At 40.7% G+C, this 23,741-nt stretch overlaps 1 protein-coding gene across 19 annotated transcripts in view; it reads right to left on the reverse strand.

Moving 5' to 3' along the window:
• Window positions 1-20,806, reverse strand: part of PHF20L1 (PHD finger protein 20 like 1) — a 55,929-nt gene extending 35,123 nt beyond the window's left edge. For 3 of the 19 annotated variants that reach the window (XM_087745657.1, XM_087745683.1, XM_087745676.1), the window contains exons 1-9: window positions 20,045-20,804; window positions 19,737-19,764; window positions 19,281-19,386; window positions 10,579-10,750; window positions 10,342-10,426; window positions 9,475-9,563; window positions 7,005-7,067; window positions 3,102-3,309; window positions 2,297-2,425 (exon numbers count right to left, since the gene is read on the reverse strand). In XM_087745657.1, coding sequence (XP_087601783.1) covers window positions 2,297-2,425; window positions 3,102-3,309; window positions 7,005-7,067; window positions 9,475-9,563; window positions 10,342-10,426; window positions 10,579-10,750; window positions 19,281-19,386; window positions 19,737-19,764; window positions 20,045-20,530 — 1,366 coding nt within the window. In that variant the 5' untranslated portion in view covers window positions 20,531-20,804. Of the gene's footprint in view, window positions 1-2,296; window positions 2,426-3,101; window positions 3,310-7,004; window positions 7,068-9,474; window positions 9,564-10,341; window positions 10,427-10,578; window positions 10,751-13,232; window positions 13,356-18,818; window positions 18,980-19,280; window positions 19,387-19,736; window positions 19,798-20,044 lie in introns of those variants that run through there. The other 16 variants (XM_087745665.1, XM_087745631.1, XM_087745636.1 and 13 more) reach the window with 15 other exon arrangements.
• Between the last annotated feature and the right edge of the window lie 2,935 nt (window positions 20,807-23,741).

Below are 23,741 nucleotides of genomic sequence, written 5' to 3' on the forward strand. Positions count from 1 at the left end.
TCTGGTCTTTTATGTATCAACACAGCAGCAGGAGACGTAGAAGCAAGCATTCCAACAGAGGCAAAAACTAATGGGAAGAAGACATTAATATGTGCTTAGCAGGAGACATCCTTCACCTTCGGGAAATGTAATTTACCCCAGTGGCAGTCACAGAAGAAAGATGAACAAAGGAAGCAACTTTATTTTGTTGAATGGTGAGCAAAGACCACCAGATGTAGCTGTTGCCCTCATGGCAGACAAGGAGAACCTTCTGCAACAAATACTGAACGCTGAATTGAAATCCAGACAACAGTTCCCTTCAGCCAGCCTCCTACAACCACATTATTTGCTCTACTTCCCCAATACAGCCATAAGACACTTGGTAAATGAATGTTTTCCTAACAGCTACAATGCTTTATGATTCTTCTGTAGCCATTCTGATGGGCACACCAGCATGATTCCCAACCTTCCTTCAAATCTAAAAGCTCATGCTGGAAACACAAACAATTTACAAGTATTTCAAGCGTAAGAAATAAGCACGTAGCAAGAGGAAGTTTGATCATCAGCAGTTACGTTTTCAAAATGCTCCATTATATGCAACAATCAAAAACCTACTACAGTATGAGTTGCAGAAGTGTGTTAATTTGAGAACAGTTACACAAAGCGACTACCAAGCATGACAAATTTCATCTTGTAATTAAAGGATTAATTCACTTTCATTGAATGGTAACATAGTCTCTGCTAGCAGAGTATGCTTTCATAGAGACAGGAGACACTGTTTTTAGAATGATAACAAAGTCAACGGCTGCAACATGATGTTTTCTGATTATTCAGTTCAGTCTACACAATCCCATCCAACTGCTATTATTCTCATAAAGCTCCTTCAGAAAGGAGAATCTATCCACAAGCACAAAAAAAAAAAAATATAATTTCTAGAGCTACAGGTTTTTCAGCTGGTTTTCGTATCTTCTGCTGCTAACTGCTATTGGAAAGAAATTAACAGGGCTCTGTAAATATATATCACTAGTATACATATTTTGTACTTCTACTGCTCATGGCAGCAATTAATTTGGGACTTAACTGAGGGTGTATGCAGTATGGGCAAAGGAGAGTAGAAATGATGCTGATAAATCAGACATCTGCTAACTAAACTTGGTACCAAATATGAAGCCTTCCAGGAAAGAAAATCCTGGAGGCAGAAGATGGGTTTTTCTGAAGACTGCTTCCTTCATATCATGTTCCATACTGGCCCATTTCATTTATTTTCTCCTTTAGATTGCAGTACTGATTGAGAGACTGAAATGGAACCAACACTCACAAGAAAACTGGCCATGTCTGTAGCATAGAAGAGTTTGTCAGACTTCACACAAAATATTATTTACTAGAATAATGAGTAGAATGCATTTCTATCTCACCGTCTGTCCAAGGTCCCCTCTGTTAAGGGGGGGGACTTCACAACTTTTTTCCACCCAGCTTCTGAAATGCACCTGATACTTTCCCATGACAGGTACAAACATATTACCTCATCCTAAATACTGACAGGATCAATGATGGCAACATAATTTGCTTATTGTGAGGCATGGGGGAGGAGGGATACAGGCTGAAATAATTTTTCCACAGTTGAGTAAATTTCTATTAAATTTTGGAATAAAATGCATTTTTCAACTTTTAAAGATAAGATCAATTATCTATTATTCCATTTCCTGTTGTATAAAATGCATTCTATAGCCATATACTTTTTTCCATTAATACCTTTGAGTAATAAACATAGGAAATGAATGCCTTAGACACTGAAAAAACCATCTCAGATCTTCACTGCTTCAATTTGTGGCTAGGCTTGTATACTTTTAAATGACATACTGTAAACTTTTTTCAGAAGCAGTTTTACTTTATGACAAGCCATGACAAAACATTTAGTTTTTCCACAGCTAACAAAAGCTTTAATTTATATTGGTGGTATGTAACACATGACCATGTTAAGAACTTGTACAAACCCCAAATTCACCCGATAATGGATAAAATTGTGCAGCTGGAGTTAAAACATACTCAAGAAATTCAGCAGTTCAGGATGGTTACCTTCCTAGAAAACTAAAAAGACCAAGTCAAGTCTGAGACCATTCTCTGAATTTATGAACATGATAGATTTTATTACTATTTATAGATCCCTTTAAAATTCCAAGCAAGTAAAAGATTGTAGCAAATATCTGCCTCATGAATGTGCTTTTATCCATCTACTTTAGTACCTTACATGTGAGCATGTATATTTCACTACATTAAAAAGGAAAAAAAGTCATCAACAAAAAAAGAAGTATTTTACCAGTGATCTTGTTAAGACGAGCTCTCTTTGCCTGAAATGAGTTGCCTAGATTACTTTTCCTCTTGTGTGATAACGTGCTCTCTGCCTGCACAAAGGCCATCTTTGGAACATCCACTACAGGAAATCCTACTTTTAAACAGAAGAAAAATCTAATAAACTCACATTTCATAAATACATAACAACACCCAAAATACTTAAGTATTTCAGAACCGCTATTAGAATACTGCAGTAAGGAAACTTTAAAATTCTATTAAAAATGAAAACGACACATTCTGAAGATTTGGCATTACACGTTGAAGCATTGGATGCAGATTACCTCAAAATTTGTAATTTTTACTCAATATTATGAGAAATGCGGTATTAAAGACTTAAAATGAACAGATTCATATCAACCCAGAAATAGTTTCAAACATCCCTGAATATGGATATATCACCCATACTGGATTTTTTTTTTTTTTTTTTTTGAACAGTATCAACAATTATCTCTCAGGTAACAGAAGGTGCAGGAATATGAACCAAAGCATACAACAAAGTCATGAAAAAAAACCCAAAACCTACCTAGCTCTAACAAGAGCAGAACATAAGAAGTTTTGCACAAGGATTAAATGCTGACCCAACTAGACTTATCTGATAAAAATCGTTTCTGAACTCATTAATGTTATGTATCAGAACAGTTATCAGAACAGCAAATGAGACATCTTCCTCTAGAACTACCAGTTATTACTTAATTGCAAAATTAACAACAGGAGTTCTACTTCAACATTACAGAAAAACCTAGTTTATCTTTTATAGAATTTGTTTTTACCAAATGTGTCACTAGATGTAGGCTCCTCTTCCTTTTTTTGGACTTCCTGCATGATTGTAGAGGTTGAGGTTTCTTCCTTTTTTGAAGGAACTTTTAGCCATTTTCTTTCCTCTTTATCTTTATTGCTGTTTGCGCTGGTTCTAGGTTTACTTCCTGCTTTGTTCTTGGCTGCTGCTGCAGCAGCAGCTTTGACCAAAGCTATCCAATCCTCCAAAAAGGAAAAAATGGTAAGTAAGTATTAACAAGTGCCTGAGACTCAAATAGAAAATACTTATAAACCCAGTGAAACTTTATCTAGAAACGTTCAAGAGCAATTGAATTTATTTTTATGGCTACTACTCAAAGAGTGGTAAAATGAGTTTCCCAAATTGCCTAAAAAACCTTTAAGTATTATCAGTATGCCACATCGATAAAAAGCAAAAAGAAAAAAAACTTCAAAAAAACCCCAAACACTGTGTATAGAATTCTGGCTGCACAGGTTCCCTGCTACCTATTTTATGTCTCGTAGCTTTAGATACCCAGGAGCTCCCAAACCCTGAACACTGCCTTTTTTCTTACCCTTCTGGCTGTGAAATACACCAACTCCATTGTCGCTCAAATTTAACTGTTACTCAAAACTACAATCAACCCAAAGCATAGTCCTGCCAGCTGCACGATTGGTCAGAGTTCTTCCTGAATTAAATCAATAAAGCAGGGACAACTCTGTTCTAATTATACCTGTGTTTCTAGAGTAACTACAGATAGCACTCTCTTTGTATTACATATTACAAGTTTCATTCAATAATTTCAATAAAGTCCTCTATAATATGACTGAATTTCACAATTCACATTTAAGGTGGATTTAATAGTGCCATTTTGGATAATGGCTTATTTGACCATCCAGAAAGATCCAAGGAGTGAACAACAGAACACACAGCCCAAATTCATCAGCTTTTTGGCATGTAGATGAAGTCTAGCCACCCTGTAAGTCAACGGAGAGAACTAAATAGTTCCAAGGCTAAGCCAAGCTCTTTCCACTAGTTTGGAGTGATCGGACTCCTGCTTTATGTCTCTTGAGTGTCAGGGACCAATCTGACTGCAAAAATTTTAACTTGATCCTTTTTATTAACATATTTTTTCAAATCTTCTATAACATCCAGGTACAGAATTTTTCCATGGAGAAGCTATATGCGATATAAAAAACCAATAGCAACATTCATCCTCCACCAGTAAGAATGAAGCATCTGAGTGTTTTGAACAACAATTGATTTATTACATGGCAATTTGGCTACAAGAGTATTTGCAGATTCGTACTACCACATATAAAAAAGTTATAATAAAGACTAATTTTTGTCTAGTGTTGTGTGACTGCTTTACAAATAATAATTTTTTTTCCCCCAACTGTAGACAGACTATATTTTATTCTGGACTGCTTCCATGTTATGTTATCATAAGAGGTACTTAAAATACCTTGATTTTATAAATCATGTTTCAATGCAACTTTTTTCCCACTCATTACATAAGTCTTTCAAATTTCTGTTCAGCTGAGGGTTTCTTTGCCTTCTTTGATGTATGAGAAAAGCATGACACAAAATACAAGCATTACTTTTCCTTGTATTATGCTTTTCCTTTTCCATAGCTCAATACTTTTACGTCACTGCTGTACATAGGTTATGCTTCTACTTTGCATCAGGCTATGTACTTAGAAACACCACCAGTGTTTTGATTCCTCTAAGATAAAGTGTTCCATGTCCAAACTGTCAATGCAAGATGCATACACTCGGTCTAGCTAGCAGCAGCAAAGTTTCGAAGAGCTTTGGCAATGCTTACACAACAGGCAGCTACCAAGGGCACTTGGTGACATGCCAGCCACAAAGAGCGTGTCTAACTGCCAGCTGCATAGTCAATCAAAAACACACATACCTCTTTTTTGGCCAGCCAAAACGAGCACACACATTAGCCCCAGTCCATCCAGAGCCTTGCCCATCCAGCAGGACAAAAAAAGGACTGAGCTATTTGTGCTGGTGAGGAGTTAGGAGACCTGAGAGTAGAAGTCTTACACTGTGCCCTGGCCAAGGGATGAAGAGGATCAGTAACATGGCTGGAGCTTGGATCTTATGATAAAAGTGGGAAGCAAAGGAAGCACAGCCTGCATCAAAACAGCTTCTAAACAGCATTTTAATTTTCAGTCAAGCTAAGCACCCTGAAATCAGAAGCTTTCAGAAGATATCGAGCTTCAACGACCACACTGAACCAAGTACCCTGTTCTAATGGTAGCTGTTCTGGTGCAACATGAAGGGGTTTTCTGTTTTATTTTATTTCATTGTTTGGATACTTTCCTGAAGACATGGAGCTTACGAAGGGTAGCAGGACACATATAACAATGAAGCAAACAAAGGTTAAACATTCAGAAGCCAGAACAGAGACACATTAATTATGGTGATAGTTATACTTTTTTTGTAGATTAACATGTAAATTTAAACTCAGTGAAGAAAACCTTGAGCACGGGGTTGGACAAGATTATGTCAAGAGGTCCCTTCCAACCTCAACAATTGTATGATTCTGAACTGGCCAGAAACTCTGTGGGTCCGTTTTTATTTTGACTCCAGAGTAAACATATAGGCACTAAAGTGACACAGGTAATTCCTGCTTCTTAGCCTTGAACTCCTGCTGAGCGACTGCTCAGCTGCACAGCTCCTGACTTGTGAGAACTACTTAGCATCTAAGATGTGAAGGTGACTGTATTTCTTTTGAAGAGCACAGGAACTCCTCCTTCAAAAAGGATACGTTTGTGCCTTTTTCAGAATTTTCAGAAAAATTTAACAAAAAATGGGAGAATAACAGTGGGAGCCTAAAGCACAGTGAATTCTGAAATCTGTCTCAGGATCACTGTAAGATATCTACTCTGTCAACCGTAACAGCAGGACACTAAATATCATAGATATCACAGAAACTAGTTGTAAATCTTTAATAGCAGGACTTTTCCCCAAGAGCATTCAGTATATGCAAAGCCAAGGGCCCAAATATGAACACATTAGAAATTAATAAAGTAAAAGCAAAATCCTCCTAAAAGAAGCTTTCCCTACTTTTCCCTCGTGTCCTGACATTGTCCCTCTATTGGCTGTGGTTTTGTAATTCTGCACCATCCAGCCTGATTTCCTGCCTCCCACAGTATCTCACCCCAGCGAGTTTCTCGTTTACATATACAACTTTAAAAAAGTGTATTTTCTTTTTTATTCTTACTAAAATTCATCTTTCAAGCAAGCTGAGAAAATTGACAGGAGAGAAATAATGTGACACTGTAGTTAGAAGACAAAACATTACTTTATCACTACTGAGGAAAACTGTCATTATACTAATTAGATTCACTAAATCAAAGCACAGGAAATTGCAAGATCAAGAAATACATTAGTAGACATTACCCAACAGCCGTACACATCAATTGGCTAAAACACTTGTACTTTAAAATATTCCTTTGCATAACCTTAAACCTGCAACAGTGGGAAGGCAAAACCAGAATCATTTCTAAAATCCAACCCTCGCGCCAACAGCAGAATTCACACACACATCGTTCTCCCTTCACCTGCCTACAACCACCACCTTTTTGCTTCTCTACAGTACTAAAGATTCAGCTGTTTTTCCTCTCCTGACACATCACAACTCCCAACTCCCACACATTCATACATATACATACATAAAATATCATCGATCTATTGACTGGCTGATTCCACATCAAGCCTGGATTCCTTACCCTCACCTTTCAATTCTAAACAGTCTGCCCCACCTACATCTTGGCTCACATTGTCTCCTGTCACATCTTCTTTTGTCCTCTGTCCCAATCGCAAATCCATGCTTTTTCCTCAGCTTCCTCGTCCTGTGTGCCAAGTCCCCTCCCTCTCCTTCAAAACCCTCCTCAAAACTCACTTCTTTTGGTTCGATTTCCGTCACTAATCTCAGCTCCGGCGCTATCTGCTCCCTCTCGCGCGCCTAATTATATCGAAGATAAAACAAAAAACATGAAACAGAAAAAGTAAGTTATCCAAATACTTCATATGTGCTCTCACAAGGGCAGTCTCAATATCCCCATCTTTTTTTATTTTCTCTCTGTACTACATTAGCCACATGTCTGTTTGTTTTCAATTAATTTGCACTTATCTGTAGTGCAGCCTAACCTATAGTCTCATTGCATTGAACCACACAAATATTTTCCTCTCTTTAAAAATTTTGCCTTTCCACCCTCACAGCTGAGTCTTATTAAAACACACTTCTGCTGCAACTCAAAAATAGTTTGTTACAGTGTTTACAATCTCTTCCTTTAAGACACGCTAAGCTCAAATCAAAGAATTAACTAGTCTATATCCCTCTTTCTCCATGTAATTCAAATTCTGCATGCTTAGCACACACCTTCCAAACAGATCTTGCATTTGTTAAATTTGCTAATGCACTAGAACTTGAAGTATCTTAAGCTTACACTCATCTCTTGAAATGTATTTTTTCTACGGAAACAGACAAAAAACCAAGACATAGGTTTAAATTAAGCATGAAGTGTTGGATCTGCCAACTCCACTATTTTTCAAATCAAGTTATACTCTTGGCATTTTTTTAAGCTTTACATAATTTTAGTAAATGTCTTCCTATAAAACAAATAATGTAAAAAAGCAAAAACATCCATTTGAGTTCTAGGCTTGGACAAAGGTCAGTTTCAGATAACTGATTTTCAAACAGAGTCTTAGATCACGTTTTTATTCTTAAATACCACAAAAATATTTTGAAAAACAAACATTTTACCATAGCATAATGATGTAGGAGATGTTGCAGAAAAAAATTATCTTTATCTTTGAAAGCTACAGAATTTCGTGCCTATCTCTAATTTTGCAAAATGAAATGCTAAGACTAGTATCAATTAGCATTACAGAAAGCATAATTGGTGCTGTTCTTGCTGCAACACAACTTAAAAATTCTAAATCCATCTCAGAAAGTGTAAATTTGGCCCCCTTATGCTTTCTCAAGACTTCATAGAAGCCACCTACATTCAGCCCCTGACATGCATGAGACTGACACCATAACTCTCAACTATTGAGAAAAATTAGAAATAATAGATGAGCTGGACTGCCACCAAGCATGTCTGGACATCAAAATGGTTGCTAAGAAATGGATTTTTTTTTTTAAGCTGAAAATGCCTGTGGCCCAAGAGTAGTAACTCAAGATTAGACACAACATAGCTCCCTAGAAAAAGCACAGGACAGAGTAAGGGACTTCTTCACATTGTCACAGAAGGGCTATTTCAGTTCAGTCACAACCACATTACCCAAGTTTGTCTTTTTATGAAGTAAAATGAAATAGTCTAGCTTCCTAACTTACTGTCATACTATGGATATCAGTTTAATCTCTTTAAGGAAATATAGCTTAAATACTGCAGTGTTGCCTGCACAAAGTTCCGGTGTTCTTTGCATAGATGATCAATCCTAGTATACAGCTACCTGTAACCTGGAGGCCAGGATATAGAAATGTTTTCAAGCCAATTCACTTAGCCATGTGCCCTTGTCACAATAGGGATGGTTACAACCGTAATTATGAAATAACTGAATTTTGTTTGCCAGGTTAGGAGCATTCTGAAGAAAACTGGGAGCAAATATGAACAGTTTTTTCACATTTCTTGTCCCAGCGTCTCAAATAGTTTCAGTGCAGTAATTTCTCATTAAGTATGAGAATACAGTTACCATGGAAGATAAATGCAATGGCATTTCCACTGAAAGCACGTAAGTTCTCAATGTTGCTTTTCTTTTGCAAGTAAAGATATGCCTATTAACTAAATCATGTCCTCTACTTCACAGCCTCCCTCAACTTCTACTAAGCATGTCTTCTTTAACAGCAACTGGACATTATCAGAGATAAACAAATATTTATCTGTCTGAATCCCCAAAAGTTCTGATACAGGGGAGAAAACCCCCACAGAACAGTCACATTAATAAGAACATGTGGGCAAAAAGCTACCACGGTAACAAACAAAAGAGATGGGGTGGGGAAGGGAAAAAAAAAAAAAAAAAAAAATCAGCAGCACAGACTACTGACAAGCTAAAGCTTTTTCCTGAAAGGAGACCAGAGGAAAAAGACTCTGGATGCCCCTGGTTTTGTAAACTATGCAAGACAAAACTCTGGGAACAGATTAGTTGGCAATGGAGTGTACGGCAGCTAGACATTTCAGATAGAGGCAAGACTACTTGAGCAGCACACTCTGGGGCATCGTCCATAAAACTGGTGAAGCAAGGCAGTGCAGGACCTAGTACAAAGCCTGTAATCTAAAACTAGTTGCGCTAGATGACATTTTTACTATCTCAAGATACTAAAAAAATCTATATAAAACCTAACGAAGAGATACCTAAAGTATTCTTACCTGCCCTTTTGCATCCTCTGGCATAGATTTGATATGCATCCTCTTAAGACATCGAATAACACCATCATAGAACTGTACTGTGAATGTTCCTAGAAGAGGATTAATGTAATCACTATGAGTAGTTAAGAAACAAACACACCTTGTTACTATGAAAGCTTTAGTAAAACATTTTGTAGGCTACATGAACAAAGTAACCAGGTGTTATCTACAGTCAGGATAGAGAATTTTAAGAAAAATAAATGACAGCCTCAATGAAGCCCTCCTTTTATATTGTTGCTGTTTGTCCACTTGAGCAATTTCAAGCATCTTTAAGCTACTGTGTCACTTTTGCTCATAATTAATTGAAAGAATTAAGTAATATTTAAGTTGCCACAATAGGGAAACAATTCCAAATCAAATCCTCATTTGCTTTAAACTACAGTAAAAACTTCAGTTTCTACTATGTTGATTAGAAATATCACCCCATTGTGAAAGACTGCATCTAAGTTGTTCCTTTATTTCCCCATTTCCATTGTTTCTTTTCAATAGAGTTTTAAAGAGACCTACCATTCCTAAAACAATTCCAAAAATTTAAATGTATCATTAGCCCAGATCAATAGTACAAAATATTCATAACACTGTGCACAGTATATTCTTCTCAGTGAGAAAACATTAAGCCATTTTGTCTTCCAGGAGAAATTCCAATTGTCTAATTTCACACAGATAAAAGATGAACCTCTTACTAAATTTGACAGAATAGAAACATTTTCACTTAATAGTGAGGTAGTGAGGAAAACCTTATATGCATGTCAATTTTTTAAGCAGACTACAGCTACAGCATAGCATAGGCAAACAGTCCTTACCAATGGGCCATACACGAATACATACCCTCTTTATTAATTGCTTCAATCTTTGCAGGGTAATAGCGACAGTCTGTCCAACGAGCTAGGACTTCTTCTCCAGGTTTAAAATCCTATTTTGTAGAAATTTAGTCATTAACATTTTAATCACTTAATTTTTTTCCTAAAAAGAATTAAACACTATGTGCTAGACAGACCTAATGTAGGAAAGCAAGTTGGACAGTTTACAAGAAAGAGTCAAAGACAAAATAAATGTGCCACTTACAACAAATTCTTCATCATCTTTCAGCCCTTCTTTCCTTAATGCTGGTCGCTCCAAAGGTCGCAACCTATTGCTGTCCCAGTAAATCCACTCATCGTAGCGATGACTCCAACGTTCAAAATGGACCAACATCTTCCCCTCTTCATAATCTATCTTCTCAATACGAGATGGATACCTTGAATGAGAAATCCCCAAGTTTTTTCAAGGGTTTTTGGGGTTTTTTGGATACAACAGTGCTTACATGACCATTCAGAAAGTTATACTAACACCTCGTACTGAGAAATCTCCAAGTCTGAAAAAGATGAAGTTACTAAATTGATAGTAGGATAACATTTAGTTTAAGAGTCATCTATACACATAAGTGACATGTCATCAACTTCATCCTAGTCAGATGATTATACGCAAATTTAAACCTCAAACCCCCAGATCAAGACTGCCTGAAACTGGCATTAGAAGCTTGTTCTTATCAGTTTTAAAACCTGTGTTTGTTTAAAGCAAAGTTTTTGTTTGCTTGGGGATGGGAAGGATATAAAATAGTTTTAAGAGTACATTCATTACTTTTATCATATGAAATGTTTCATCAAACTATACCATTGATTCCAGGCAAATCCAAGCAACTAATCAAACCCAGAAGTCAACAGAACTGCCATTAAATTTGATTCATAGTAACTATTTTTTAGCAGTCATCTCTCTAACTTCACACGCACTAAAATGTCAGTCTTAACATGTGGATTTTACTCTCAAACGCTGTATGTGCTCAGTACAACTAATCAGGACTGAGCTGCAACCAGACCAATCTTAGGCACCTAATTTTGGGTGTGGCATAGATTTAGTTTAGGAACCATAAAGTTTGAGATTACATTTTCAGGGAAAAATGGCAAATTTCTCTAACTTCAGCAATTATTATTCAGTCTTACTATTTCTGTTTCACCAAAGTGACACATTTCACAAAACCGTAGTAGGGGAGCAAGGCACAAACTGGTTTTGTCACACTACTTCCTCCACCAAAATTATTAGAACTCTTTATTTCCACTGTATGAAATGCAGAGAAAATTGGAATGAGACAGAACTCAGCTCCTTCTGCCCTTCATAAAAGTATTGAGACAGATTCAAAAGCACAAAGAATCTCCTAAGTTAATTAGATCATCAAATTTTCTCCAGAGTTTCCATTAGGGATGGTCTAATGTTAACAAATCATGTACTGAAAGGAAAGACCACAGCAAAAGACCAGCTGTCTTTCACTTGCATTAAAAGCTATCTGTTTTTCTAACAAAGTGCTACTGTGGAGCAATAGTAAGAGAGAAGAGCTTGAGCAGCCAATTTCCAGTCCTACTGCAAATTCCATCAGCTAGAAATGCAACAGACATATACAGGAACCCTGTCAACTTTTTCAATTTTGAATACTTTCTCTCCAAAATACTGACAGTGCTGATAAAGGAGTCTTTAACATTATGTTCTGATTAAAATATAAGTTCTCAGGAAGTACAGGCTTTCCTTCTTTCCTGGTGACTAGAACAGGGCTTTAAAACAAAAGGTGTCAATCTCAATTTGCTCCTTCATTTCTCCAGTCCTACTTCTTCAGCTGCAGTGATGCATACAGCTTCCCAACACCTAAATACCTCAGCAGTTGCTGAATGAGTAACCTAGAAAATCAGAGTTTTTCTACTGCAACTACTTCAGCCACTTTTCACCCCCATCTCAGAATACACAGACAGTCCAACTTCTTGTTGCATTTGTCTCATCCATACGTTTCAGAAATGCAAAATGTTTTCATAGCCATTCTTTATGTTCCCAACTTCTTCTCACTGAACTTTAAAAAACCAAACAAACAACATCTTAGTCTCAATCTGCGGACTCTCATTTGCCACTCTACTAACAAAATCTTTTTCAAGATAGAAGAACTCCTTGGGGCTTCTTTCAGAGGAGCAACAAAATCAACCTCCTTGCCCCTCTCAAGTAGACTGACAACAACAACCTAACAAGAAGAGTGAAACTGATGATATAATATATCAAAACAGAAAGTAAAACTCATAGGTCAAAACCTGAATCCCATTATCAGCATTCTCGTTTAACTTTGAACAAAGCTTCAAGAAAACAAAAACAGCCAACAGATAGTTTTCCTAAGCCCTGCCTTTGATGATGCCTTCTTCTTAAGTCTACATGCTGCTACGTTTAGCGATTTTATTATGAAATTTCTTGCTATTTTTTTCATCTTCCCTAGTGTTCCAATTTCAGACTTCCTACAACTAGACACCAAGTGTCAGAATAAGCAGGAAGAGTAGCAAAGCAGAGGAAAAATTAAAGTTACTATTACTACATCAAACTTGTGAGTAACGATGTTACCTAAAAGAGTTCGAACAGAAGTAAAGGATGAGGCAGAAAGCATTTAACAGAGGGAAGGAACATCAGAAAAGCAAGAGGACAGGAAGTGCACTTTGTAGCAATCAAAAATGAGAGCTGGGGCACAAGCAGTGAAGCTGCAGTAAGTGAAATGGAAGGCAAGAACGATGGTGCTCTTTCTCACTACAATTGGAAACTTCGGGTTTATCACACACCAGCCAGGTAGTGATGCAAAACTACAGTTATTTTACAAAATTCAGGGACCATCAGACAAAAGACAGAATTCTCCTTTTCCTACGCATCTACAATGCAAATACCCTGGTTCCATTATGGCGCTACCCTATAGCAGTTCCCTTGCTACGTTTTTCTTGTTGTTATGGCTGGTAGCTTTCCCCTGGGCATCATCATCAGCAAAGTCACCATTCCAATCACGGTGTGTAGAAGACAACAGAAGGCATAAACTGGTAAAATACAGTATACTGTCCTGGAAAGAGAAAACTGAGTAAGAGGGGGAAGTAAAATACAGGGTATAGTTTAGAGACAAATGTATTAAAATGAAGAAAATTTTAAGGAAAATTCAGCAAGCCGAGAATCAAGGTGTTAATATATATGGAAAAAAACCCCAAAAGAGCAAAGCTAGCATCAGTTCATGAACAAAGATATGCAAAATATGAAGTCTCATTAGGGATCACTCAACAGAGGAAATGCAGCACCAGGTCTGTATTGGTTAATTTCTCTTAATAAATACACTTTCTGCTACCAAAGTCTTTTTAAAATGTCATTATCAGTTCTGAATCGAAGTCCACAATACTGGTTTTGCACAGTTAAATCTTATAATTTAGAGTAATAACCATATCATCACATAATGGCTTTATTCCAATAATTTATGTTTTTTCAGTGTATGTTAAGACAGTGGTTGCAAGATGAATAAAGCCAAAACCTGCATTCAACCCCAATCCTCAGAGATGGAAGATTTAGCAGATCTCTGAACAACCCAAGCTACATATGACTGGTTATTAGGCAACCCAAAAATAACTTTGTATGGATTTAGCAACAAGATATTACCCTCAATATCCATTAAATTTAGCCACACAATGTGCCACAAATATGTATAAACAGTAATATTTCACAATACCGATCCCACAGTGGAAAAGAGCAGAGCACATGTATTGCAGAATTGACTATTGCAAATTTTACACTGCACAAAAACATTTTTCTGGTGCTACAGTTCTTGTACTTTTACTGAAAATGATCAGTTTCATAAACTGCAAAATTATATGAATATTTCAAAGGCAAGTATGCGTTTCCTGCTAATAAAAGATAAAATGGCAACATAAATTTTTTAATCTGCCTTTTTAAAGAATTCTAGTAATAATGCATACAGGAAAGCTTTTACTATGGCTAAGAGCAATGTTTGTATTTATTCTGTAGAAAAAAGATTAATACGAAGATGGTTACATTTCATATACATCAGAAATTTTACGTAGAAGTTCCTTCCATCGCAGAGCTACAGTAGGCACTATGAAGAAGTACTACAAAGGGGAATACTAACATCACTCTTTACAGTACCAAAGTGTAATGATGTCTAAGGCCCAACAACCTTCCAATCAGGTTAATCCTCCCCGTTCGCCCCCAGCAAGTACTCCACACTAAGGCATCAGAATGAATTTGGTATACAAACACATTTGCCAACATTTGATCAGCACAAACGAGAAAAATACACTCTAAAAAACTGAGTAAAAAGTTTTTACTTTTCACAGAAAATAAATTTAAAAAACCTCCCAAAAAAACCCACCACAAAAAACTAGACCACCACACTCCAGTTCAATAATGAAAGTGTTCTTTTTATGGGAAGAAACAATAACCTGCAAGTTTTGAGTGTGTTTTTTTAATAGCATGGTGGAAATAGCATTTCATAATCTCAAATAAAGCCTCATCCAAATTTCAGGGGGTTTTGTTCTTGTTTTTTAAAGTGAGAACAGGAAAAACATTGTTAGCTGATGGTATCTGCCCAGTTTACACATTGCACGCTCTCCATTCTCAGGTTCCAGTGATTCCAGCCTGTAAGAATTACGCAACATTTTTGTAAAGCTGTAAAATTTAATATGGGTTACAAAATTTACACTATGAAGCACTGGTCAGACAACAATAATGCCCCAACGTTCACACAGGAAAAAATAATGGGAAACTTCCAGTTACCATTTCTTGACAGAGTTAAAAAAATACCCATTTTCTCCAATGCACTTAACACACATTAATGGCCATAGAGACAGTATTTTTCATTTTGACATCATGATCTTGCTTTTGAGCCTTCAAAAGTGACCAACAAATGGTGAATTGCCCTGGGAGATGGGACAACAGTTATTTCACACTGTAAAAATGGATGCAAAAACTTTAGAAGATTTCCCCAAGTTTGCACCTACAAAGCCTAGAAACAAACACATACTTCCTGCCTTTACAATTATTGTATAAAAACTCTTTCCTTCTACCTCGTAGAGGATATAAAACCAAATACCCTCCATTCTGATTTCTCCACAAATAGCCTTCTGGCATCTGCAAAATCTGCAAATACCTATTTGAGTCTCCATCCCTAGAGGTATTTAAAGAACGGATAGATGTGGTGCTCGAGGACATGGTATAGATGGACTTGGCAGTGATAGGTTAACGGTTGGACTCGATGATCTTAAGGGTTTTTTCCAACCTTGACGATTCTATGATTCTATTTCTAAGTCCTCACCTTTTATTACCAATGCTGTATTATATTAATATAAAGCACAGTCTTCACAGTCCTTTCAAATACCTGGCTGTCAAGTAACCCAGTCAACTGAAATCCAAAGCAAGGACTATACAAAATAAGATTTCCCAAAGTCTTACAGGGAAAAAACTTCCTCCATACTGAAAAAAAATTAAAAAAAAATCCATCCAGATAATCAAATACACCAAGTCAAAGTGCTGCTGTTCTGATAACTAACCTATTTTAGTGAGCTGTTGCCATTCCAGAACTGCAACGAGGGCCATGTATCTGTACTTCCTTCATTACTTAACTTAGAGCTTAGATCAAGCAGATTAATAAAGACTATGGTCTCAGAAATAACAGGGTTGGTTTTTTAAAAAAAATCTGGCACTTACAGGACAACTAGTAGAGAGTTAGAGCCACAAAAGAAGAGATGCATCTTGAAACACATCAGCTTTGCAGAGACTGTGTCATACTTGTGGGAGCTAACAGCTTAAGAACCAGTCTTACACATGGGCACGTACTTGCAGATACGTGCAGTTTTACGGCTGTTACATTTGTTTTGTCAGTGAGAGGCATGGGGGGGGGGGGTGCAGGTGTATTAGTTTTGGTATGAGATCATAGGATAATTCAACTTGGAAGGGACCTCAGAAAGCCTCTGGTCCAACCGCCCACTCAAACCAGGGTCAGCAACGAGATCAGACCAGGTTTTCCAGAGTTTTACCCAGCCCAGTCTTGAAAACCTCCAATGTTGGAGACTCCACAAACTCTTTGGGCAACTTGATTCACTACTTGACTGTCCCATGGGGAAAAACATTCTCCTTTTACCTAGCCTGAATCTCTCATTTCAACTTGTGCCTGTTGTCTCTTGTTCTCCAACCATGCACTTACTGTGGAGAGCTCGGCTGAGTTTTGTTGATGACATCCCTGTAGGTATTGGAAGGCTGCTCGTGGGTTTCCTGAGGCCTTCTCCAAGCTAAACATGTCCAGTTTCCTCACGCTCTCCTCACAGGTTACACTCCAGGCCTCAGATCATCTCGTATATATTTAATAATTTTCTATTGTCAATCCCATCTTGTTTACTATCTGCTGACAGGTGATCACATTGATTTTGATTAGAGCTGCATTTCATAGTTTGCTTTAGTGAATTTAAATTTAACAAGTGGTACAAATTCATTATCTAAGATGACCTCCCCTGCAACAGTATACGGTTGCCCTTGATAAAGAAGCAATTGCAGTTACCTCCACAATAAAGCAAAAATAAACACGCTCATTGACAGCCTGTCTTTGCTGATCAATTTGACCAGGCTTTCTTCTACTCAGTAATCATACATGCCAAATGATACCAGTGACCCAAACACCGTCTGCAAAAACTTCCTCATTTAAAAGTACAGGGGTTTTAAGCAACAAATAGTCAAGGTACACAACACCCTCTTTAAAGTTTACAGAATTCAAACAGAATGCCAGATTCCATGAGATGAATTTCAGCAACTACTACACAGATGAAAATTTAAGACCTGCAGAAGTGCCTCAGAAAGCAAAAAAATCACACTTTACAGTATTTTTTCCCACCCTCAAGAAGCCTTTCTTGATTAACATTTTAACTGGTCATGAATACTGGATCTTTAAATGACAGCATTCTTTCAAAAAAAAAAAAAATTAAGACCCTTTCAAAGGCTATTTTTCAGTAAGTGTTCTCAATTTGTCACTTGTAGAAAGACTGAGATAAGCAATACTACTGCTCTTCAATTTTTGTTTTCTTAAAAAATATAAAGAGCTTTCATGTAAGTTCAGCAACTTTATTTTCTCTGAAGTAAGTATTTCTGCATGCAGATGAGGGGATTGCATACAGTTTATACATAGAAAGAATTTAAAAAACATCCACCACCCCCTTATGCAACAGAAAGCTAAATAAAAAAAAAATCACATGGACTATTATTCCAGCCCATGTCACCCTAATAATAACACGGCAGTAGGCTTTCTCTAACAAGCTCTTATGTACATGAATATTATTTCATTTAAGAGTCCTGTTTTCAGTGTTGCTGTAACCGCAAAATTTTAATAGTAGCTTTCTGCTCCTGTATATGGCACCACAAAAGTTTACATGCATATAAACTTGACCTGTTGTACCTGGTGGTCCACAGGATGAATCAATTCCTAGAAAGTTCAGGATAAACTCTGTTCTTCCTGAAAATACCAAGCAACTCAACTGCAGAGCTTGTGACAGGGCCCACGCCTGACAAGGTCAAACCTAGACAAGTACTCCAGAACCGACACGCAACCCTTCCCTGTGAAAAGGCTAGGCAGATCTGATACAAACCGTACACTGGATATTCAGTGACCTTTTTTTTTTTTGGTACAATTAAGCTGAAGCTATGTTTACATATTAACTTTTGTTATCTAGTTAAATTAACCAATTATCTCTAGTCAGAGAAGATGCTATAAAAAGTTCTATTAAAATTATTTTATTTTTATAGCACTCTTCAGGCAGTTTCATGTTCTTGGTGTTCAGTTACAGAACCAGTATATTAAAAACCCACTCGACAGCAACAGATAAGAACAAGGACTGTTCTGTAAACTGTATTTTCCTTTACAGGCTGTTTATTAAAACAAACACTTTTGCTATAATTAAAATCAAAGCTCTACAGATAAAAAAGTTTAACCCAACTTTTTACAGAGAGCATATAACTACTGGAGTAAACATGTAAATAATATACAGACTTCTCTATCACACAACTTGGCGTTAGCAGGATCAAATATTTACATGAACAAGCTTAGCTCTCCAGGAATGCAACAGAAAAGCAGGTACAGGCCTCTACATTTCCTAACCCTAATTAATCAGAAAGCAGCTAAGAAAAAACTTCTGGGTAGAAGCATCAACTTCCTGTGTCATCTACTTTAACAAAACCAGGGATTTTTCAAACTGAAATTGCATGGCCACCATACATCATGAAATTAGCCCACTTGCATTAATAAAATTTTGACTAACAATTTATTTCAAAAGAACAACAACTTTCACAACACACATGCTGTGTAGCGTGGTCCTTGGGCCCACAGATTTCCATTTTATAGTCTTGACTCTTACTCAAGATATGACTGGGTGGTGCAGAGTCACAGTTTTAAGCACTTCGTTCCTCCAACTGTTTGATGCAACCACAATCGTACTTACCTATTCCATGAACTCCGATTAAGTATGTTTTCTTTTTTTAAAATCAGTTTCGTGAACCTATGAAGTATGATAACTGAACGCAAAACAAATTCACGTGCATGCCTTCAAACTAAAACAAAGGAAGACTTTAGTCACAGAAGTTTGCGACGTTAACACACCGATCGCCTCGCACATGACGCTGCATTCCACGCTACTCTGGAAATGCTCTTTGCTTACTGTGGCTGCACAAGCAACTAAAAGCAAACAAACAAAAACCCGTAGAAAAGCTTAGTTTGATTTTTGAAAAGAGATTATTTTCCTAAAAGCTAGCAGTTTTAACACTTATTATGTGGAAATTCATAAACTTCACAGGTGAAACAGTCAATTAATAGATGCACTAAGTTTTATAATTAAGACATCAAAATATAGAATATACAGAAAATAATTTTGCTCTTAGCAAATACTGCACAATGTCTTCCATACCATTTTTGTAAATAGTCCAGTGCCTCCAAACGAGCACCAATCTCAAATGTGATTCCAGGACGATTTGGAGGCTTTTTACTCATCTTGATATTTTCTTTTTCACTACCTTTGGAGAAAAAAAAAAAAAAAAGTCATATTAAAACACATAACATTGTCTAAAAGGTGTCACTGACAGCAAATATATTCCAGAGGGTGGAGAAAGATGTGAAATTTCTATCCTGACTTTCCATTAACTGCTTAGTTTTCAGAAGTATAGTCAAGGCCCAAAGAAGGCATTAAAAAAAATGCACGTACTTTTATTCTGATTTCTTTCCCTCCCCCGCCCCCCCCAAAAAACCCCTCCAGTCATCAACCTTAAGTCAAAAAATAAAAAAAAAAAAATCTGGTGCTCATCTCTGCAACTGTCCTACACTGTAATTCCTTGACATCCCTTTGGAGCATAATTTTAAGAGTTACCTAGAGTCAATGCGTGTTCTGTCCTCTGCTGTGGAAAAGGTCAAAACCAAGAAAAACGCACCTTACCAAGAACAGAAATTTAAAGATAAACATGGCTTAAAGGACAAGTAAGATGAAATTAGCAAAAACAAAAATAAACAAACAAAAAAGCCATCTTCAGCCTTTCTATGCACGCTCGAGTCTCACCCATAGCACTAAGTTTCATTCACAGGTGCCTTTTAACGGTTGTCTGGTAATCCAGTCAGCATTAAAAAATCACTTCTCTGACCGACTACTTTCGCGACAATCGTGACTTTCTGCTGTACTACCTTTCTCGTCCCGAGGCACAGAGGGGCTTGCCGTTGGGGCCGCAGGCTCCGGCTGCACGCCCGCCGAAAAGCAGGGGTGCCAGGCCGCAGGGCCAGAGCCTCCGCGATCCGGACCGCCGGAGGAGCGGCGTCCGCACCCCAGCTTCCAAGCGGGGCTCCCCTGCCGACGCCGGGAGCGCGATCGGGGGCAGCTGCCTGCGAGGCGGCGGCCGACCGGAGGAAGCCCGTGCCGCCCCCCGAGCGCGGAGGACACAAAGGGGTCCTCCCCGGCCAGGCTCGGAGCGCGGCGGGGCCGCCGGCCGGCGGGGGCCGAGCGCTCCCGCGGACCCGGGGGAGGGACGCGAGTGGCCGCGGCCCGCCGGAGCCCCCGGCCGCGGGCAGGACCCGGCGCGGGGAGGGCCGCGGGCGCCGCCCCGCCAGGCCCGGGCGCCGTGAGGGGGGCGCCGGAGCCCCGCGCCGCGGCGGGCCCGCCCGGAGGGGGGCCATCGCCCGGGGCCGCCCGCCCCGCCGCCCGCGCCCGCCCCGCGCTCCTTACCGCCTCCTCCGACTCGCAAGGCAGCGGCGGGGCCCGGTGGCGGCCCGCAGCCCCGGCGCGGCGCCCGCTGCTCCCGCTCGGCGCGGCGCGGGGTGTCCGGCGCGGCGGCCGCCCCTCACAGCCCCATCCTCCCCGCGCCCCGCCGCCGCGTCACCACCCCGCGACGAGACGGCGAGGCGCGGCCCGGCGCCGCCATGCCACCGCCCCCGGCACGTGACTGCGGAGCCTCCGCCGCGTGACGCGGGCGGGGCGGGGGGGGGGCGGCGAGGGAGACAAAGAGCGGCGGCGGCGCGCGTGCGCGGGGGCGCGGTGATTGACAGCGCCCGCGGTGATTGACAGCGCTCGCGCCCCGCAGCGGCCCGGGTGCGGGGGTGACGCTGTCGCGGAGTGGTGGTGGCACATCCCCACGGCTTGCCCGGCTGCCGTCATACGCTGCCAACCTCAGCCATAAAAACAGGGGAGAGGGAGAAAGGGACGGGGGTGGCCACCGAGGTGGCCACCGCCAGCAGGGCAGCAGCCAGCCGTATCGCAGCCTGCGCTTGCCTCCCTCCTTTACCCATGAAAGCGGCTTTATCGCCACCCGCGGGTTTTCTCACTTTTCTTCTTCCCAGTCTCTCCCCCGTCCCAGTGGGAGCAAGGGGGGACCGAGCGGCTGGGTGGGCGCTTGGCTGCTGGTGGGGCCAACCCACGGCCCTTCCTTTTGGCACACAGCGTGGGGGGGTGGGGGGGGCAGGGTGTGCCAGCCTGGATTTACAGCTGTTACAGCTGTTTAGCTGTTACTTGCTGTTGCTGGTCCCAGTGCTGAGTTGTTTGCTCCCCTTCTTGCTGCACATTAAACTCCAGGGCTTCTTAATGGCTGCTGTCAGCTTTTGCTGTGCCGCTTATCACTGCGTTATGCTTCGCCTGAGAGACCTATGATAAAAGCACTGGCCTTGAGCCAAGTCTGGCATTTGGCCCCTGCATTGCTGCTGTCCCAGTACTCCAGGAACCGTCTCATGGAGACCTTCCTCCTCTTCTCCAGGACAGATGTTTCCAACCTTGTTGTAATGGCAAGATCAGCATCATCGCATCCCCACAGATGTCACCCATAAGATAACAGTCGAGTTTCCACCAGCTAACAAAAAAGAAACACAAGCTTTCCTAGGCATAGTGGGTTTCTGGACACTGCACATTCTGGGTCAGAGTCAGCTTGTGAGTCCTCTCTATCGAGTGACCTGAAAGAACTTTTTCAAGTGTATTGCGTTTGCGTGGCAAGGTTTTGGTAGCGGGGGGGGCTACAGGGCTACAGGGGTGGCTTCTGTGAGAAGCTGCTAGAAACTTCCCCCATGTCTGACAGAGCCAATGCCAGCTGGCTCCAAGACGGACCTGCCGCTGGCCAAGACTGACCCAATCAGCGATGGTGGTAGCACCTCTGTCACAACATATTTAAGAAGGGGAAAAAACTGCTGCACAACAGCCTCCAGAAGAGAGGAGTGAGAATATGTGAGAGGAACAACCCTGCAGACACCAAGGTCAGTGCAGAAGGAGGGGGAGGAGGTGCTCCAGGCACCAGAACAGAGATTCCCCTGCAGCCCATGGTGAAGACAATGATGAGGCAGGTTGTCTCCCTGTAGCCCATGGAGGTTAACGGTGGAGCAGAGATCCACCTGCAGCCCATGGAGCACCCCACGCCAGAGCAGGTCAGCCTGAGAGAGGCTGTGACCCCATGGAGAGCCTGTGCTGGAGCAGGCTCCTGGCAGGACCTGTGGACCCATGGAGAGAGGAGCCCAAACTGGAGCAGGTTTGCTGGCAGGACCTGTGACCCCATGGGGGACCCACACTGGAGCAGTCTGTTCCTGAAGGACTGCACTCCGTGGAAGGGACCCACGCTGGAGCAGTTTGTGAAGGACTGCAGCCTGTGGGAAGGACTCACATTGGAGAAGTTCGTGGAGGACTGTCTGCCATGGGAGGGACCCCACGCTGGCGTATGGGAAGAGAGGGAAGAGGAAGGAGTGGCAGAGACAACATGTGATGAACTGATCGCAACCTCCATTCCCCGTCTCCCTGCACCGCTGGGAGGAGGAGATACAGAAAATTCAGAGTGAAGTTGAGCCCAGGAAGAAGAGGGGTGGGGGGCAGGTGTTTTGAGATTTGAGTTTATTTCTCATTACCCTACTCTGATTTTTAATTGGCAATAAATTAAATTAATTTCCCTAAGTTGAGTCTGTTTTTTGCCCATGACGATAATTGGTGAATGATCTCTCCCTGTCCTTATTTTGACCCACGCGCCTTTCCTTGTATTTTCTCTCCCCTGTCCAGCTTAGGAGGGGGAGTCATAGAGTGGCTTGGTGGGCACTTGGCGTCCAGCCAAGGTCAACCCACCACAGTCCCTAAACAGCAGCAGGACAGACAGGACATAGTTTGTGTGGTAGCTCTTGGGCCTGTCCAGATAGGAGCAGCTGTGAGAAACATGCTCTGCACCATAGCTGGGGAGCATGGCCTCATCTGAAGCCTCTGGCAGAAAACACCTGGAGAGACCTGGTGTCGACCTGTAGGGTTCTACAGCTGGAGGTATCAAGGGTCTGAGGTGCTTGCGCTGCACTAGGTGTTCAGAGGAAAGGTGCCCTCTACACCTTATGCAACCGATGCTACGTGGAGTAAGTGGGTAGTATTGGTCATGCAATGGGCCCAGATGGGGAACCCCCACTGCCCACGAATCCTGGAAGAGATCACAGTTTGGCCAGGAGGCAGAGATTTTGAAGCATCACGAGGAGGTGGCTCAGGCCCAAGAGTACAATAAATTAGCAGAAAGTGAAAGGCAGTGCTCTGTTTACCAGCGGATCCTGTTGCGTTGTGTGAAACCATCTGATGTGGAAAACTGCTGTGTGGAGCGCAAGCCATGGACCAAATGAATTGATTGGATTTCTATGGACATTTGGGGAATGTCCTACAGACTAAGGGAATGATGTCTGTGTGTATGTCAAAGGACGAGGAGGGGGTCATGATTGATGGGGATGTATTGGAGAGTGTAGGGCCTGAGTGTGGTGCAAATGGTATGGAGCAAGGGGTGGAGATTGTACTGGGTCTGGCTGGGATGGAGTTAACTTTCTTCATAGCTGTCCATATGGTGCCATGTTATGTGGCTAAAAGAGTGTTGATAACACACCAGTGTGTTGGCTGTTG

The sequence above is a fragment of the Nipponia nippon genome, unplaced genomic scaffold (genome assembly GCF_047370975.1).
Source record: "Nipponia nippon isolate SJK-2023a ecotype South Korea unplaced genomic scaffold, ASM4737097v1 scaffold_1, whole genome shotgun sequence".
NCBI lineage: Eukaryota > Metazoa > Chordata > Aves > Pelecaniformes > Threskiornithidae > Nipponia > Nipponia nippon.